Source organism: Manis pentadactyla, chromosome X (assembly GCF_030020395.1).
Source record: "Manis pentadactyla isolate mManPen7 chromosome X, mManPen7.hap1, whole genome shotgun sequence".
Taxonomy (NCBI): Eukaryota; Metazoa; Chordata; class Mammalia; order Pholidota; family Manidae; genus Manis; species Manis pentadactyla.
The window spans coordinates 10,617,746-10,635,186 of record NC_080038.1 but is presented as its reverse complement, the minus strand read 5'-3'; the positions used below and the strand labels follow the sequence as shown (position 1 = coordinate 10,635,186).

Below are 17,441 nucleotides of genomic sequence, written 5' to 3'. Positions count from 1 at the left end.
TCTGTCATTCATGAACATATGATCACCCTACCTCTTGAGTGAGACCCTCAAGGTCATGGTTAACTTCTTCCTCCCCACTCCTCTCCTGAATATAAGCCTGCCTCCAAGACCTGTTGCTTTTCAGAAATCCTTGTTAAATCTTGCTCTTTAGTTCTATTTCTATTGCCCCAGCCTTCATGTCGTCTCCTACCATCTCTCCCTCTAATTAACCCCATCGGGTGGTCCTGCACTGTTGCCTCGGTTATTATTACCTTAGGCTATGATTTGAGTCTTGCTTAGAATTCTGGAAGAATGCCATTTCTGGATCTTAAGGTTCATTTCTGCTGTATTATTCTGGCTCAGGGCAGTTATCATTTTTACATGTATAAACTGGGAGTAATCAAATATGCCCCTGGGAGAGCTATTTGGCGTTTATAGGAACCACCTGACTCCTGCTACTTTCTTAGAACTGGAAACGCAGAATTATTCCCACTTCTGCACAGTTGTCACTGTTCCCCAGCTTCTCAACATACCTCCCCTGGGTAACATTTGCTGTCCACGGTATGCTCGGAGCCCCAGGCATCGATGGCCCCCCAGTGAAAATGGAACTGCTTCTATCGGTACTTCTGTTCCAGTGGTCCACCCTTGATCACTGAAATGGCATGTGCAACATCAGGGACAACTTTTCTCATCATGGAAGGATGTTGGGGGAAAGCCAATTCTGTAGGTACACTGTCTCTATGAACTGTCTTAAATGGTGCACACTGCATTGCATACAACTGCATGTAAACTTGATTTCCGTGCAGTCAATACATGTATAAGGGGCGACCTGCACTCTGAATGACACTTAGATTTAACTACACTCCAACATACATACAATTGTTAAAGGCCAATTGTCGACTTCTTTTTATATTCTGCATTTATTGTGCCCAGTTTTATGTGCAATAAAATGCAAATTTCTCCCAGCATATTTATCCAACCCAATCTCACAAAACTCAAATACAGGAACTGCACATATTCTCTTTTTTTTATGCACTGATATTTTGCTTTTCCATTTTTGAAGATGACCAGTGTTTCTTTCCCCTTCATTGAAATGCAATAGGAAATTTGCAAGTCAAAAACGACCTCCCATCTTCCTCTAGACAGAGTAAACAATATGAGTCATCCACACACTTCACCACTGGCCTTAGTGTGTTGGATAATATGTTTTGCTCACACTAGAGTTTTCTGGAACAAGTGAAATCAATAAATTAGGCAAAATATTCAGACACAATTAGTTTCTAAAGTCACCCTTCCTCAGATTTTTTTTTTTTGCTCAAATTTGCTAAAGCACATTTAGTTCCTCCTTTCTTCCATCCAATGAGACCCTGGCAATGTCTTCCCATGGTTAAACCAATACAACAACATGAAAAACATCCATCTTATCTATCTTAATGATTTTTAGAATTTATTGCATCGTTAGTTGAATTTTATGTTAATGATTGAGTACAATGATTCCAAGGACCAAATACACTGAATATGGCATGCAATGATCTACCTTATGGGTTTTCAAAAATATCGTACAGAATTTCCTCTTCTAAAAAAGGAGTTCTGTAAGAGGCGAGTGAAGACACCAATGACCACTTTTCTTTGAGCAGGGAAGATGCAGAGAATAATACCATGTAATTCACTAAATTAAAAGGGCAGTAATAAAGTGTACTGCAGTAAAAATAAAATATCCTCCCCCAGATTCTTTGTTTTCTATGCCAGCTCCATATTGTGAACATGACTTTGACAAATATTAAGTCTGGTCTGTTGAATGAAACTGAGGGTCTGGTCCCAAATTAAGTGAGGACAGAGGAAAAGGCCAGCTTTTCTCTTCTGTCCCCAGAAAAACACTGGCAACACTTCCTGGACACTTACCGTCTCCTCCAAAGATGATGAGCAAGGCAGAAAGGAGATGTCACCAACAGGTGGCTGCAAGGGTGGGAAGCAGACCTGGCCTTCAGGTGTGTTTTGATTCACCCACACAATACTAAACACATTTTGTAATTTGTTGCCAACATTTAAAGCTGGATGATTTCACATAAAAATTCACACTTCCAGCTGAACTTGAGAATGAGATGCCCTGCAATGTCGGGCACACACTCCCACCGGGCACCAACAGGCTGGATGGGAGAAATGGCCGCCCCCTTTAGAGGGTCCCACCACTTCTTCACAGTCACCACCACTGTCATTTCTCTCAGGCTCTCCCAGCCTGGCTCATTCTCACTACTTTTCTGGCATTAAACACCTCCATTTTGAGAAGCAGTTGCCGTATTGAGAGCTGCCTTATGGAAAGGCCCATTGGCAAGGAAGTGAGGGTGGCCACTGGCCAACAGCCAGCAAGGGACTGAGGCCCTGAGAGAAACTGAATAGGGAGGGACAACTTACGATGTTGGTGAAAGCATTCTTAACTAAGTTCACTGGTGTTGCCCTGTAAAAATGGAAAGAAAGTGAAGCCAGATGGTGGGAAGCCCACTCAGGAGAACAACGGGACTCCTCTCTCTTTCTCTTTAATGCCTCATGATAGTGGCAATGAGAGTCATTCAGAGGAGGTCATAATTTACAGGGATCATCCATGGACTCAGCCCAGGCATAATTCAGTGCCCTTCCTTACAACATTCTATGTCCTTCACATGCTCATTAAAATCAATGACCTGCATCCTATTATGGGGAGCCAAACAGCCAAAAATATCCAGGGGGGCCAGGGGCATGAGGTGCTCACATACCTTATTACCCATTTTGTTTCTGTAAGGTTGGTGGTGATGTCCCCTCCTTCACTCCTGATTTTAGTAACTTGAGTCTTTCCCTGGAGCCTTGCTACTCAAGCTGTGTAGCGAAGCTCAGGCTGAAGGAAGACCCCTACAAAGCAAGGGCCTTTGCAGCTGGCTCCCCCTATTACCCGCCTTGATTTTGTTATTCTCCATTATACTATTGGCTTTGCTTTTGCTTGCATTTTTGCGAAAGACTAAGCTAACCTTTGATAAGCAGCATGGAAAGGAGGAGAACATAAGTTTCCAGAAGCTTCTCAGGACAGTGCTCCTGAGGAATGGAACACGCAGGGGCCAGATGGCGATCTTGGCATAGAATACCAAAACCTGCAGTTAGTCTAACATTGACTGCCCCATCTCCACTAAGTGGGAATGCCCCCTTTTTTACAATGCTAGTGATATTAGTGCTGAAGAGTTTTATAAGAAAATTAGAGAAATAGAGTTATAGGGGAATACTGAGTGGAATAACCCTGTCTGACACTTAATCTTCTCATGTTTTCTTCCCTCTGTCACTTCTATAGCTTTTCTTCTTCCTTCCTAATTATAAACCTTTACTAGAATTCATGCCTCATACGTGAAATTACCAAGTACCATAATTCTTCCAAGTGCTAAAAATACCTCAAGACAACGTGCTGCACCTGGAAGCCACAGGGCATAAATCTTCAAAGTGAAAAACTAACCTTTCCAAGGAACATTACTTCTCTCTCACCAGCTTTACATCTCCCTGTATGGCCCCGGCAGATGGCTGGTTAGCCAGAGACAGGTAAGATTCCTCAAGGGAGGATCAACTTAAGATAGGCTCAGTCGCAGGGGGGCCATCAGGTGAGAAAACGGGGACTAACAGATGTGAGGCTTAGAACCTCACCGCCGCCCCCAGTTTTTAGAGAAATCTTCTACACCCGTGGATGTTTTGTTGCCCTTGTCTAACTTGGATTAATACCTAGTCTATAGGCATAGACCTGATCATCTACACTTGCCGTCTTACAGCACTAAATCACGCTTTCTATCTTTATCTTCCATATGCCTACAATGAAAAAATATTATGAGAGGATAAAATGTACCCGTTGCATTAGAAATATATATGATGGTACCTGCCTAGCTAACTGTAGTAGGGAGTGAACTGTATTTCACCCTTAGCTGATGACTCCATAGTTACTGCTACATACTGCACGTTTCTGTGGTCACATGCATTACTTAGAAACTGCATTGCATAAAAACGAGAGACACAAAAGAGTACATGTTGCTAGGAAAAGTTTAGGTCAAGGAACGAAAAAGATCACCTAACACTTGGCTAACCATCTATAGATTAGCAAGAAACAGAAAGAAAAAGGCTTGCCTGTACTTATTAATCAAAAGAGCAAATGAAAAATGGTCATATCCTTGTGCAAAATGGTATAAATGAAGTCGTCGTCAAAACTTCAATAAAGAGTCCTCTTTCTTTAGACCCGGTATGGCCCATAACTTCTGGATTCCTCGCCCTTTCTCACTTTGTCTCATTGTACACCTGTTTTCCACTGTGGAGGAAGCTCTGTGCAGCTGCTGTTGGCGTGGCTGTCCTCAAGCTGCTGCTCTGGTATTGCTTGGCTGTGCCAGAGACGGAATGGGCAGGAGGCTGTTTATTGCCAAGAGGGGTGTCAGAGCTGCACTGCCGGCCAGGGGGTTAGGGCGCCCGGAGTTCCCCGGGATTCCCAGCTGCTGGGCTGAGTGTGCTGGGATGCTTCTGTCCAGCCGTGACTTTGAAAGGGCACTTGCTTTTCTTTTGTCCCAGGGGTGCCAGCTGTGGGTACCTGCTCACAGCTTTTACTGGCCCCTTTCCCTAGTATCCAGCACACCACGCACTGTGTATCTGCACTCCTGGTGCAGATAATTAGGGCTGGGTCTTTAGCAGGCCTGGGCTCCCTCTCCCTCCCTGCTCTGAGTCCACTGCTCCCACCGGGGAGCAGGGGTAGGGGTGGCACTCGGGTCCCACTGGGCCGCAGCTTGTATCTTACCCACTTCGTGATGTGCTGCGTTCTCACAGATGTAGATGTAGCCTGGCTGTTGTCCTGAATATTCTGGTCTCTCTTTCAAGAATAGTTGTATTTGATGTATTTTAAAATAGATATATGGTTTTGGGAAGAGATTTCCGCTGCCCTGCTCATGCCACCATCTCGGCTCCCCAAGTCAACTCATTTCTTTTTGTTGAGGAACGACATTCCATTGCCTGGATGTGCTACACTTTATGTATCCATTCACCTACTGAAGGACATCTTGGTTGCTTCTAAGGTTTGCAATTATGAATAAAGCTGCTGTAAGTCTCCACAGGCAGGTTTTCGTATAGATGTGAGTTTTGAACAACGTTGGGTAAATAGAAAAAGGTATGATTGCTCAGTTGTATGGTAAGAATATATTTAGTTTTGAGAGAAACTGCCAAACTGTCTTCCAAAGTGGTTGTATCATTTTTCATTTCCACTAGCAATGATTGAGAGTTTCTGCTGCTTCACAAACTCATCAGCACTTGGTTTGGTCAGTGTTCTAGATTTTTGCTCTGCTACTAGGTTTGTAGAGGTATCTCATTGTTTTAATTTGCATTTCTCTGATGACATAATATGTGTAGAATCTTTTCGTATGCTTATTTGCCATCGGTATTTACCTACTTTGGTGAGGTGTCTATTAAGGTCTTTGATCCATTTTTTAGTTGGATTTTCTCATTGATGACTGCTGGGTTTTGTTTTCTGATCTACTCTGACCCTAAATTTTTTATATGACAGCCTAAATTTCACCTGATAATACACTAAGTGAAACTGATTTTATTTTCATCCTGGGTAATAGGTGTAAGTGTAGGCTTTTGTGTCGCGCGCCCCGTCCTCGCCGGCAAGAACAGCACGCAACAACAGCAGGATTCTTCTGCAGAAAGCTTTAATCTTCAGCTCTTTGTGAAACAAATGTGTCGGGCAGGACGCAGACGGGAAGAAAGGGTCTGCTTATATAGGCCTCATGCTCTACGCTGATTGGTGCTGTCGCATAAGCCTTAATTAGCATGACACTTTGGCCTGATTGGTTCATATGCTCAGACTCAATTTGCATGGGTTTTTGTTACACAAGAGGGTGCCATTTTCAGGGTGCGGCAGGCGCGGCTACCAACATCTCCCCCTTTTTTGTTTTATAGAAACTCAGAACGGAACATGTCAGCTGAGGCGGAGATAGAGGCCTGATCTCCAGAAACATTTGATGTCCTATTTTCGGAGAGGGGTTTGTAGACATCTACCCCTATGCAATCATGCATGTCTCTCAGAGGGGTCCAAAACCTCTTGCAGTGCATAGCCTCGCATCCTCTAGCCGACGTTGGGACCGTCTGATGCAAAGGGTCTGGACCTGTTCTTTTTGACCCTCTTGCATCATGAGTTTCTTAGTGAAGGCTGCAGCTAATCGATAAGGTACCTGGGCCTGGTGCAATGCCACGAGGGCTCAGGGTGCAAGGGCTACCTCAAGCTAAAGCTGAGCTTCTTTATTGAGCATGTTGAGCCATACTTGGGGAGAGGCGCCAATATCTACCGCCATTAAAGCTTGAGCAAGGATTACTTTATCTTGCCTATGTTGGGCACGGAGCCTGCATAACAACCAGAGTAGGAGCATGAGACCTCCAAGCATGAATACACCCATCCCAACCATGCCCGCCCACTCTTTAACGTGGGAGAGAGCTCTGTGGAACCAGGAAGAGAGTCCTTCTGCTACGGAGATATCTAGCCGGGTGGAGTTGATGTGGGTTATTTCTCGCCGTAGGTCTTCCAATGCTCCATCAAAGTCTTGGGACCAGTTTCCTGAAAGATACTGGGACAGGCTTCGTGACAGATTAGCTGCTTGCATAAAGTTTTCATATTGTATGCTAGTAATGCAGAGAGCGCGAAACTTTCGCTCACATCCCAATTGGGCTAACTGCCAGAGCACATCTAGTTGCTCTTCCACTAGATCTACTCGCTGATTGAGGACCATAATTCCTCCTTTCATCTTTCCATCAAGTGAGGATTGGCGGTCCAGAGCAGTGGCTACTGAATCCGCAAGATTATTCAATTCTGCAGCCGCTTTAACAGAGGTGTCCAAGGCTATGGCAGCTGCAGTGGCAGCCACTGCAGCCAGAGATATTAAAGCCACTATGGCGGCAGTGACACCAAAGTCACGTTTCTCACGAAACAAGGTCATGGAATCAGGTGAATCCACTGGGACAGGGACCCAGCGAGGAATGCGGGCCACTAAAGCATTGGAATGGACAGTTATATTCCAGCACTGAGACAAGAAACAGGTGTCATTGGAGCAAGAGTCAAAACTGTTATTGGATAAGATAAATAGAAATGGGGGATACACGCATACTGGAGTAGGTGGATATTGGCCAGGGGCTGGTGCAACTCTTTGACATGAAATATTATAAGTAGTCTTATTCACCTGGTATACAGTTTTGCCATCTAAGGTTGGGCTTGTAGATTCATAGGTACAGGAACTATTAGACATCCCAATCCCTCCCCCTTGTAGGACAATAAAGGGAGAAAGGTCTGAACACGAGCCATTAACTCCACACAGCAGCCATTTATGGAAGGGGTTCCTGCCTACATCTTGTTGGAACTCTCCTCCTTCTGCCACCCTTCTATAAACACTGCCGGAAATTTCCTCCATATCTGGGGACAAGGAAAATTTGTGTCCCTCATCTGCCCAGGTTGTTGCATGTGACTGGCAATCAGTCCAGGGCCATTGCTCTCCCTCATAATCTCCCACACAATGGGGAGCATATTTGGGTTGACGGGGACGGTAAGGGAGGAATATGTTGCTATAATTAATCTGCTTAATAGGTTTCACAAAAGTACCATTGATCCAAAGGACCATTTGGCTTACTGCTGCATTAGTGTAGGTCTTATTCTCACGAAAGGACTGACTAAATTCACCTGATTTTCTATCACGGCCAAACCACCCGTACATATGCTGTTTAAGGGACAGGCAATTTGAGTGGTTACGAGTGGTGAAGCACAAAGATCCATCGGTTTCAAAGGTTCGGTTTTCTCCTAAAGAAGCTGCTAGAGAATCTAATGGTAAGTAAGGCAGGTTCATGCTAGAATTAGTAGTAAAAAAGTGTGGAAAAACTGCTGCATTATAGCGAACAGGCATGGGCTTAGGGAAGACTGACAATATTCCCCATCTCAGTACTCCCTGAGTCAGGATTCCCATCGACAAGAGCAGGATCCACAGGCACAGAGACGCCATCTCCTTTGTTCAGGACTTTCCTGGTCAGGCGTTCCGGGATCCAGAAGGGGTTTTCTTCACCCTGGGGAAAAACACATACAGCCCCCCTGGATCTAATTATAATTGGATCCGGGCCTTTCCATTGGTTAGATAGTACATCCTTCCATTTTACTAGTTCTTGTGGGTCTTTTGGCCATTGATGATGGCGGTCCGCTGCTGTATGGCCTTGAGCATCCAGGTTCAAAAAATTTAGAGTGAAAAGTGCTAGGGCTATAGCTGTTTTAGGTGTAGGGGGTAAGTCCTCAATTCCCCCTTTTTGTTTTAAGAGATAAGATTTGAGAGTGCGATTTGCGCGCTCAACAATGCCTTGACCTTGTGGGTTATAAGGTAGGCCAGTAACATGTTTTATCCCCATGTGATGACAAAATTGAGCAAATTTGGCAGAAGTATAGGCGGGACCATTGTCTGTTTTTAGGATTAGGGGCATTCCCCATGCGCTCCAAGCTTCAAGACAGTGGTTAATGACATGGGAAACCTTCTCTCCAGAGGATGGGGAGGCGAAGATGATTCCAGAACAAGTATCTACAGACACATGTACGTATTTCAGCTTCCCAAAGGAAGAAACGTGTGACATCCATCTGCCAAACCTGTAGGGGTTTGATACCGCGGGGATTAATTCCCACATGGGGGGCAGGAAGAAAACTACAACAGTGTTGACAACTAAGAACAATGTTCCTGGCTGCAGCTCTAGTTATAGAGAACTTTTGGCGTAGTGTTTCAGCAGTGACATGAAATTTTGAATGGAATTGAGCAGCTGCAGTGACAGGGTCTAGCAGAGGAAAAGCTAGACTTCTAGTTGCGAGGTCTGCTAGCTGGTTGCCGCGGGCCATAGGCCCGAGAAGGCCCGAATGTGCTCTGATGTGGGTTAGATACAAAGGTGATCGCCTGTGGAGTAACTCTGATTGAATCTGCTTGAACAGCGAGGCTACTGAACTCAATGCGTTGATTAGCCCGGCTACTTCTAGAGAATTAACTGCATTAACCACATAAGAATCTGACACAACTTTCAAGGGTCCAGGGAAGGTTTGTAGAACCTCTAAAACTATGTGGCATTCTACTATTTGTGGAGTATTGGGCGTATAATTTTTTGTTACAATTTTGCCGTTATGGACATAGGCACCTGTACCTGTCTTGGATCCATCTGTGTAGACTGTTTCTCCATGTGGCAACAGGGTTTGGCTAGTGATCCGAGGGAACACTAGGGGATGATTTCTAGCAAAATTGATGAGGGGATGTTTTGGGAAATGATTATCAAAGGTTCCTGAGAAGCTATAAGCAAGTATGGCCCAATCATCATTCATAGCACATAATGTTTGTATCTGCTCCATATTGTAAGGGGTTATGATTGTTGCTGGAGCTTTCCCAAAATGTGTTAATGAGTTTTTTATTCCCCTCAGAGTGAGTTTGGCTATGGCGGCCGGGTAGTATTCTATCGTTCTAGCCTGAGAGGCTTGGGGATGGATCCAGATCAGTGGATCTTGCTGCCACAAAACTGCAGTTGGCAGTCCCGGGGTGGGAAGGACGCATAACTCAAAGGGTTCATTTAACTGCAACCTATTTAATTGTGCTGTCATTAAGGCCTGTTCTACTTTGTGGATGGTCTGCACCGCCTCAGGTGTAAGGGAGTGCGGTGATGTTAGTTGTGAGTCTCCTTCTAGGATTTTAAATAGTGGTTTCAATTCAGTGGTAGGTATCTTTAAATATGGCCGCAACCAATTAATGTCCCCTAGGAGTTTCTGAAAGTCATTCAAATTTCGCAGCTGATCATGTCTTATCTCAAGATTTTGGGGGCAAATTACATCTGTGTAAATGGTGGCTCCTAGGAATTTGCTAATACTAGATTTTTGGACCTTTTCACTTGCTATATTCAGTCCCCAAGTCTCTAGGGATCTAGTGAGATTTATATAGGCCTCTTCTACCTCTGCTGGTTGTGGGGAGCAGAGAAGGATGTCATCCATATAGTGAATGATTTTTAGTGTGGGGTAGTTTTTACGAATCGGTGCCAGCGCTTGCTGAACATACAGTTGACATATGGTAGGGCTATTTGCCATCCCTTGAGGGAGGACTTTCCACTGAAATCTGGCGTCTGGTTGCTCATGATTAATAGCTGGCAGGGTGAAAGCAAACCTTTCTCTATCTCTGGTGTTTAGGTGTATGGAGAAGAAGCAATCTTTGATATCTATTATGATTACTTTCCATTCTTTGGGTAGAGCAGAGAGGAGTGGCAGTCCCCGTTGGACAGGTCCAAGTATTCTCATTTGAGCATTTACTGCTCTTAGATCATGAAGCAATCTCCATGACCCCGACTTTTTGATTACAAATATAGGTGTATTCCATGGAGATATAGAGGGTTCTAAATGTCCTAATTGGAGCTGTTCTTGAACTAAGTGGTGAGCTGCTTCCAATTTCTCAGAGGATAGGGGCCACTGAGGAACCCATATGGCCTCCTCTGTAAGCCAAGGTATGGGCATGGCGTCTTCAATGGCCCCTACGAAAAACCCAAACCGCGACGGTCATTTTTTACTTTGGGTAGGATAGGCTCTGTGCGTCCCTGTTGATGTTTCCCTAGCCCTCTGCCAGGGATGTATCCCATATCCATCATCATGCCTTGGGCAGGAGTGGAGTACTCATTAATGAGTTTAAGGCCTAGGCCCTGCATAACATCTCTCCCCCACAAATTGACTGGCAGTGGGAGCACATAAGGGGTAACTGTACCTTCTTGCCCTTCAGGCGCCTGCCATCTCAATGGTTTGGCACTAATGGTAGGACTAGACTCATATCCTAAACCTTGTAAAGAGTGTGAGGACTGGGTTACAGGCCATTTGGAGGGCCACCAGGTTGCAGAGATAATACTTTTATCTGCTCCAGTGTCTAGGATTCCTTCAAAACTCTTTTCTTCTATTTTGAGGGTCAATTTTGGTCTGTCTGCTAAGTCTAATGCTATGAAAGCGGAATTGTAGTTAGAGGAGCCGAAACTCCCTTCTCCTCTCTCAGTGGTGGTGGCAGGATAATTGGCATGAAGACTAGGCAGCACTAAGAGCTGGGCTATGCGGTCTCCTGGGGATATAGGGTAGATTCCTCTGGGGGCTGAGCACATAATTTTTACTTGTCCTTCATAGTCCTGATCAATAACTCCGGGGTGGACTACAAGGCCTTTTAAAGTAGCAGAAGAACGCCCCAAGAGTAGTCCAACTGTGTTTGGTGGCAAAGGGCCTTTGAAGTCTGAGGGAATAGGTTGAACTCCCATCTGCGGAGTTAACACTATTCTGGTGGTGGCACGGATGTCCAATCCCGTGGAACCTGGAGTGGCTCTCCTTGGGGGGCTTTGTTGCTCCCGAAGGACACTTGTGTGCTGGTTGCCCCATATATTTGTGGGCCCTGACGGCGGGGGCCCCTCTGGGCGTTTTTTGGCAGCTCTAAGGATTTCCCTTCTATGTCTTTAACAGATCGGCATTCATTGGCCCAATGTCTGCCTTTTTTGCACTTAGGGCACAATCCAGGGGTCTTTTGGGTCGTGTGCTCTAAAGTTGGGCTTCTACATTCTCTCTTTAAATGTCCTAATTTCCCACATTGAAAACATTTAATATTTTTATTAGTAATTCTGGCTTGTTTGTGGCTTTGTAATATAGCCGCAGCTAGGCCCGCATTGGTGAGTGGTCCCCCTATTTCTCTGCAGGCTTTTAGCCAAGCAGTCATCCCCTTCTGTTTCCAGGGTGTAATCGCTTGCCTGCATTCTTTGGTACACTGTTCAAATACTAATTGCTCCACTAGGGGCATAGCTTGCTCTTGGTCCCCGAATACTCTACCCGCGGCCTCCATCATGCGAGCGACGAAATCTGAAAATGGCTCGCTCGGCCCTTGGATAATCTTTGTCAAATTGCCTGACACTTCCCCTTTGTTAGTGAGGGCTTTCCATGCCTTAGCAGCGCACGCGTTTATTTGTGCGTACACTTGTGCGGGGAAGGCGGTCTGGTTGGCAACCCACTGTCCCTGGCCTGTCAACATATCATATGACCACGCGGGTTGCCCTTCGGCAGCGTTTGCACATGCCTGGGTCATGCTGATATCATGCCACAATGCTTTCCACTCTATATATTGTCCCATACTAGTAAGGCATGCTTTAGTCACATACTGCCAATCTGTAGGTGTCATAGCTGTCTCTGTCAACCTTTCAATCTGTGCTAAGGTGTAGTTAGCACTGACTCCATAAGCCCGAACGGACTCTGCTAGATCTTTAACTTGTTTATGACTCAGGGGCTGATGGGAGCGTACCCCGTTGTCCTCAAACACAGGAAACATTTGTTTAATTGCTAGTATGGTATCTGGGTGACAGAAAGTATGTGTACCGCTCACATAAGGTGGCGGAGTAGTGGGCGATGGAGAGCACCCTGCTTTCATTTTCTCTTTGGTTTGCCTTTCAGCCTTGCTGGCTCCCTTACTTCCGCACTTCGCGGTTCTAGTCTCCTCCTCCTCTTCCGAGGACATTAGTTCATCTTCTGATTCCCTATTGGAATGTTGGAGTTCCCTCAACTCTTTCCAGGGGTATTTGCTATTTTCTCCGAGGCGGTTGTCACCTGCTTCTCGAGGCTCTTTCGCTTTTGCCCTGGACGGGCTCTCTCCCTCACTCTGGGGCTTTTTAACTTTCGTTTTAGCGGCCCTTTTTCGGCCGCGAGCTAGCTCTGTTTCCCGTTCCGTTTCTGACATACTTTCTTGGATGTCTGACAAGGCTCTCTGACCTGCCTTTATCACCTTTTCACACTTTTCATCCTGCAGGCAAGCTCTAATCAGTTTCCATAGTGGTCTAGTGCCTCCTCTCAAGTGTCCCTCTTCTTCTTCTCTATCAAGATCTTTCCCTAACTTGTCCCAGCTCGGGATGGAGAGGGACCCTGAACAGATAAACCAGGGGGCAACACGGTCTACTTCTTTTACAAATGATCCTAAAACTTTGGTGGAGACCTTCAAATTTCGCTCTTTGAGAACTGCCTGTAGTGCTGAGACTAACGATGGTGCGTTTCCCATGGTGCCTCTTTATTTACAGAGAACCATCAGCCACCACCCTTAAAAGCGCGTCTCTCGGAACTTACCTCTCCGGGCTTTCTTCTGTCCTGCAGTTCTGAATCCTCTCCAGATGTCTGAAGGGTCCTCCCTGTGCCGGTGATGTTCTGGTTCCCGGGTTTTGGCACCACTTGTCGCGCGCCCCGTCCTCGCCGGCAAGAACAGCACGCAACAACAGCAGGATTCTTCTGCAGAAAGCTTTACTCTTCAGCTCTTTGTGAAACAAATGTGTCGGGCAGGACGCAGACGGGAAGAAAGGGTCTGCTTATATAGGCCTCATGCTCTACGCTGATTGGTGCTGTCGCATAAGCCTTAATTAGCATGACACTTTGGCCTGATTGGTTCATATGCTCAGACTCAATTTGCATGGGTTTTTGTTACACAAGAGGGTGCCATTTTCAGGGTGCGGCAGGCGCGGCTACCAACACTTTTGTCTTTATCATATTACAGGTCTCCAAGGTTAGGACTCTCAACATTTACTGTCTGCTGCTTGAGATAACAGCAAAGAGCAATTTGAGTTGACAGCCATTGATTACCTGGGGGTGGAAGAGAGAAGGCAAAAGCACAGAGCACAGGGCTCTGGTGAAATGCTGCTTTCTGGATTTGCCATATCCTTCTCCTCCAGTTACTCCTTATTCTGTTTCACCTGATCTAAAAAAGGGTTGGACTGAAACATGCCAGGGGGGCACTGGGGCAACTGTGATAAGAAACATGGTGCTGATTAAACAGTCAATCACTCTGTGGTGGGCACTGGCTAAGCCCCTCCCACAGTATCTTTTCCAACCCTCATCAATCTTGGGTCATTCTCAGTCGCAAATGTACACTGGGCATCCTGCTCGGGTACTGACCTTCCAGACACAATGAACATTGTCTTTACAACCAATCAGAGGAGGAACCAGGTCTCTGAACAAGACATGCTCAGTGGCCCAGGGCAGCAGAGTCCAGAATATTCTCCTCTGTGAAAACAGGAAAGGATGGTATAATATGCCCAAAGCAAAATCAAACGATGACTGTCACCCATTTTTCTTAGTAACTTACAAGCAAGTACATCCGATGTGCAAAATTATTCAGGGAAGCCCCCACACTGAAAGCACCCACTACTTTTTGTTTTAGTCATCATTAAGAGGAGCAAACTATCCTAAAAACATAAGCATATTGGATTTTAGACGTTGAATTTTCAACTTTCTGTTAAAAGAAAGTAAAAGTTAAGTTCTAGACAAGTAGGACCTTTTTCTTTTTTTCCATTTTAAGCCTAGACCACAAAGTGCCAGTGTTGAGAATAAACCAGTCTGAGTAGGAGGTGGGTCGGCTGGAAGAAGCCACATCCAGCAACCAGAAATTCATTAAGACTCCATCCAGCTCATCTTAATGAGAACACGTTAATGTTGGAGGCAATAAAGTAAACTTACAATAGAAAGTATATTTATGGGGAATTTTTAATTCCTTGGATTTAGCTCAGTATTACTCATGGACAAACATTCCTTTGTTATGTATTTTTATTATGTGCTTATGGGGTCAGGAGAGAGTAACCCCAGAGAGAAAAAGTGGAGAAACCTCCACCTAGGAGGAAGCCAGCACTTGAAAACCCTGTGTCAATTCCTTTAAAATAGCAAAATATAAAAAACTTCCACTTTAATGATGAACTGTGGAGCGGTGGGGATTTCTGACCAGGATTCCCGCCTGGGCTTAATAGTGCCCATTGAATATCTAGATAAGAGACTGTTTGCCCATCCATGGGACGTTTACTGGGGACAGAGCAGCTGGCCAGTCACAGGAGCACCAGTTCCGGGGAGGGGTGGGGAGAGGAAACACCCACAGTCTCCTTTTCTGAGTTCTGGTACAGAATTGGTCAGGCATCCTCCAGGCACCAGGGACCCCCAAAGAGTTCCTTCTGGAGCTAGGGGCAGAGGAGTAGAGGGCCACAGGGGGAGCAGGGAGAGGGCGGTCAGAGCCATGGAGCCCCTGTGCTCCCAGAGAATGAAGCCCGAGCATGGGAGCAGGGAGCTTGGATAGCAGAGGCGGGAAGCCTCACGGGAGAACTAGGATGGAGCCCAGACTGGAGGGGAGACTGAGACCTACTGCTGTGGGAGTAAAACACCCTTGAGCCCCCAGTTTCTTGCCCTAGCCTTAATTCAGTCTCACCAATTTCACAGGGAACTTGCTCAGCGGGGAACCCCCTCCACCCAGACCAGCGTGTACTCATCCATTTCATCTCTCCACAAACTCAAACATTTCTCCAGAAATAGATACATTTCCTATCTCATCATATAAATGGTTCCTAACTGGGAGCAATTTTGTCCTGAAGAGATTACTTTTGGTGGTTGCAGCCTTGGTGGGTGGGGACGGGGGGATGGAGAAGGATGGTTGGGCAACAATGATTCCTACTGGCTAGAGGATAGAAATGCTGCTAAACATTGCTGCACCTGTGTGTTCTGTTTACAGCAGAACACACATTGGCAAGCTGGTCAGCTAGAAATAACACTGCAACTAGTAACTTGGGAAAGAGTACTCCAGAGTGTGACACCACCAACCTGGTTATAATCATTCATAGGCAACTTCCAGAATGTTAAGAGACAACAGAAATAATTTGCAGTGTGTGGATCAACCTTAGTAAAAAGGCTATCACTAACAAGAAAGAATAAACAACAGGTTCCAAAGTGTTCGAAACTGGGTCGTCCCCCTTGTCCTATTTTTGCATGATATCATTTTAACAGGTTAAAATTGGTCAATAAACAACTTTTCAAAGCTTATTGTGGTAGTCGTTTTGCAATATATACCTGTATCAAATCACCACATTGTATATACACCTTAGACTTACACAATCCTAGATGTCAGTTATATCTCAGTGAAGCTGGGGGAGAAAGCACTCTCCACATGCCTTTTAGAAGACAGAGAAACGGACTTATTCTCACAGATCTTAAGGCACATAACTGCACTCTGGAATACCACTGACATCACAGCTACGCAAGGCAGTGATTGTTGCACAACAAACCTGTCACTGTGTTTAAGGCAGCCAGCTGTGTACTGTAATCACAGGTTCGCTTCCGGGTTCTGTAAGTGCAGGTGTAGAGGCTGCAGGTCCTCACTGGCACAGACCTTGAAATCTGGAACTTTCTCCCCAGTGATTTGCATGCAGAGGCTTGAAGAATGACCTGCAGGCTATTCATCAGCACCATCTTCAGCTTGAAACCTGGATCAGTTCCCAGATAACTTGCAGGAACCTAATAACCTAGAGTCAGGATGACAGAGGAAGAAAAGCTGTGAACAGCAGAGACTATGGACTGTGTGGAAACCTCTCAGTAGGATAACATGCAGACTGTCAGTGCACAGCATGTGGTGGGGGCCCAAGTGAGAGGCAACAGTTCACCCACTCATTCCTCACATTCACAGGTCACCTCCCTGGAAGGATGGGATGCCTGACTAAGGCACCTTGCCTTTCCCTTAGGGTTGGCAAATATTAGAGGTACCGAGAAATGACTCTCTTTACCCACAAGAATTAGAACACTATGTAATTAATTTTCCAGCACGGTATTTACACATAAGGAGTAACCAAAGATTAATGCTTCTTCCAAGCAGCCTGGATCGGAAAGTTCAGTCTGCACTTGGATTGCTTAACACCCCCAACTCTCAGCCTCCTTCCCCCCATCAGGACACATGCTGCCAAAACAGTCCTGGGCAGCTTTGAACTCTAACCATAAATATAATCTGACTGCCAGTCATGAGTTAACACTATGTCCCTTGATCATGGGGAAAATGGAGGTTAATCCTGAGCTAATCTACAGGTAGATTCCATTTGTATATGCATTTGTGACTACATGATGATCTCTAACTCTCAGTGAAAGTCTCAGAAGACCACACTTCCCAAGGTATTCACCATAGTGTTCCCAAATTATGGTAATATTGACTCTGACTGCTTCTTTGCTGACACCCTGCCCCCATGTGGCTTGATACACTTCTCCCCAAAACTCCTATCCCTAACCTAGTGAGCAATTAAGGCCAGAATTGAGAATAGGTTTTCCCTTGATTGCACTTTCACTCCACTGTAGATTTTGAAGTGTTTGTCATGATTACAGGAGCTGCATTCAGACAGCTGATTGGGGTGCCATTTGAGCAACCATGAGCGTGGTTCAGTGGCAGAGCCATGTGCCCTGGACCTGCTGACCTCTCAGCCTCACACCCACTTCACCATCCTGTCTGCACACCAGCCACATGGACTTGGTTCTACTGCCTCCTGATGCTCCATCTAGCCTCAGGGCTCATGCAGATGCTCCGCCTTTCCCTGACACCCCTCCATCTGTGCGGGGTAGGCCCTCTCCACTCTGTGATGATCACATCCAACTGCACTTC

General features: G+C 45.7%; 1 protein-coding gene and 1 long non-coding RNA gene across 2 annotated transcripts in view; one reads left to right on the top strand and one right to left on the bottom strand.

Moving 5' to 3' along the window:
• The window catches only part of LOC130681946 (uncharacterized), an 82,010-nt gene extending 68,589 nt beyond the window's left edge, over positions 1–13,421 (top strand). Inside the window, exon 2 of the long non-coding RNA XR_008995233.1 lies at positions 13,078–13,421. This is a non-coding gene — a long non-coding RNA (uncharacterized LOC130681946). The remainder of the gene's footprint in view (positions 1–13,077) is intronic.
• CA5B (carbonic anhydrase 5B) overlaps positions 1–16,270 on the bottom strand; it is a 276,577-nt gene extending 260,307 nt beyond the window's left edge. The window contains 1 exon segment of the mRNA XM_057495985.1: positions 16,129–16,270. Coding sequence (XP_057351968.1) covers positions 16,129–16,270 — 142 coding nt within the window.
• Between the last annotated feature and the right edge of the window lie 1,171 nt (positions 16,271–17,441).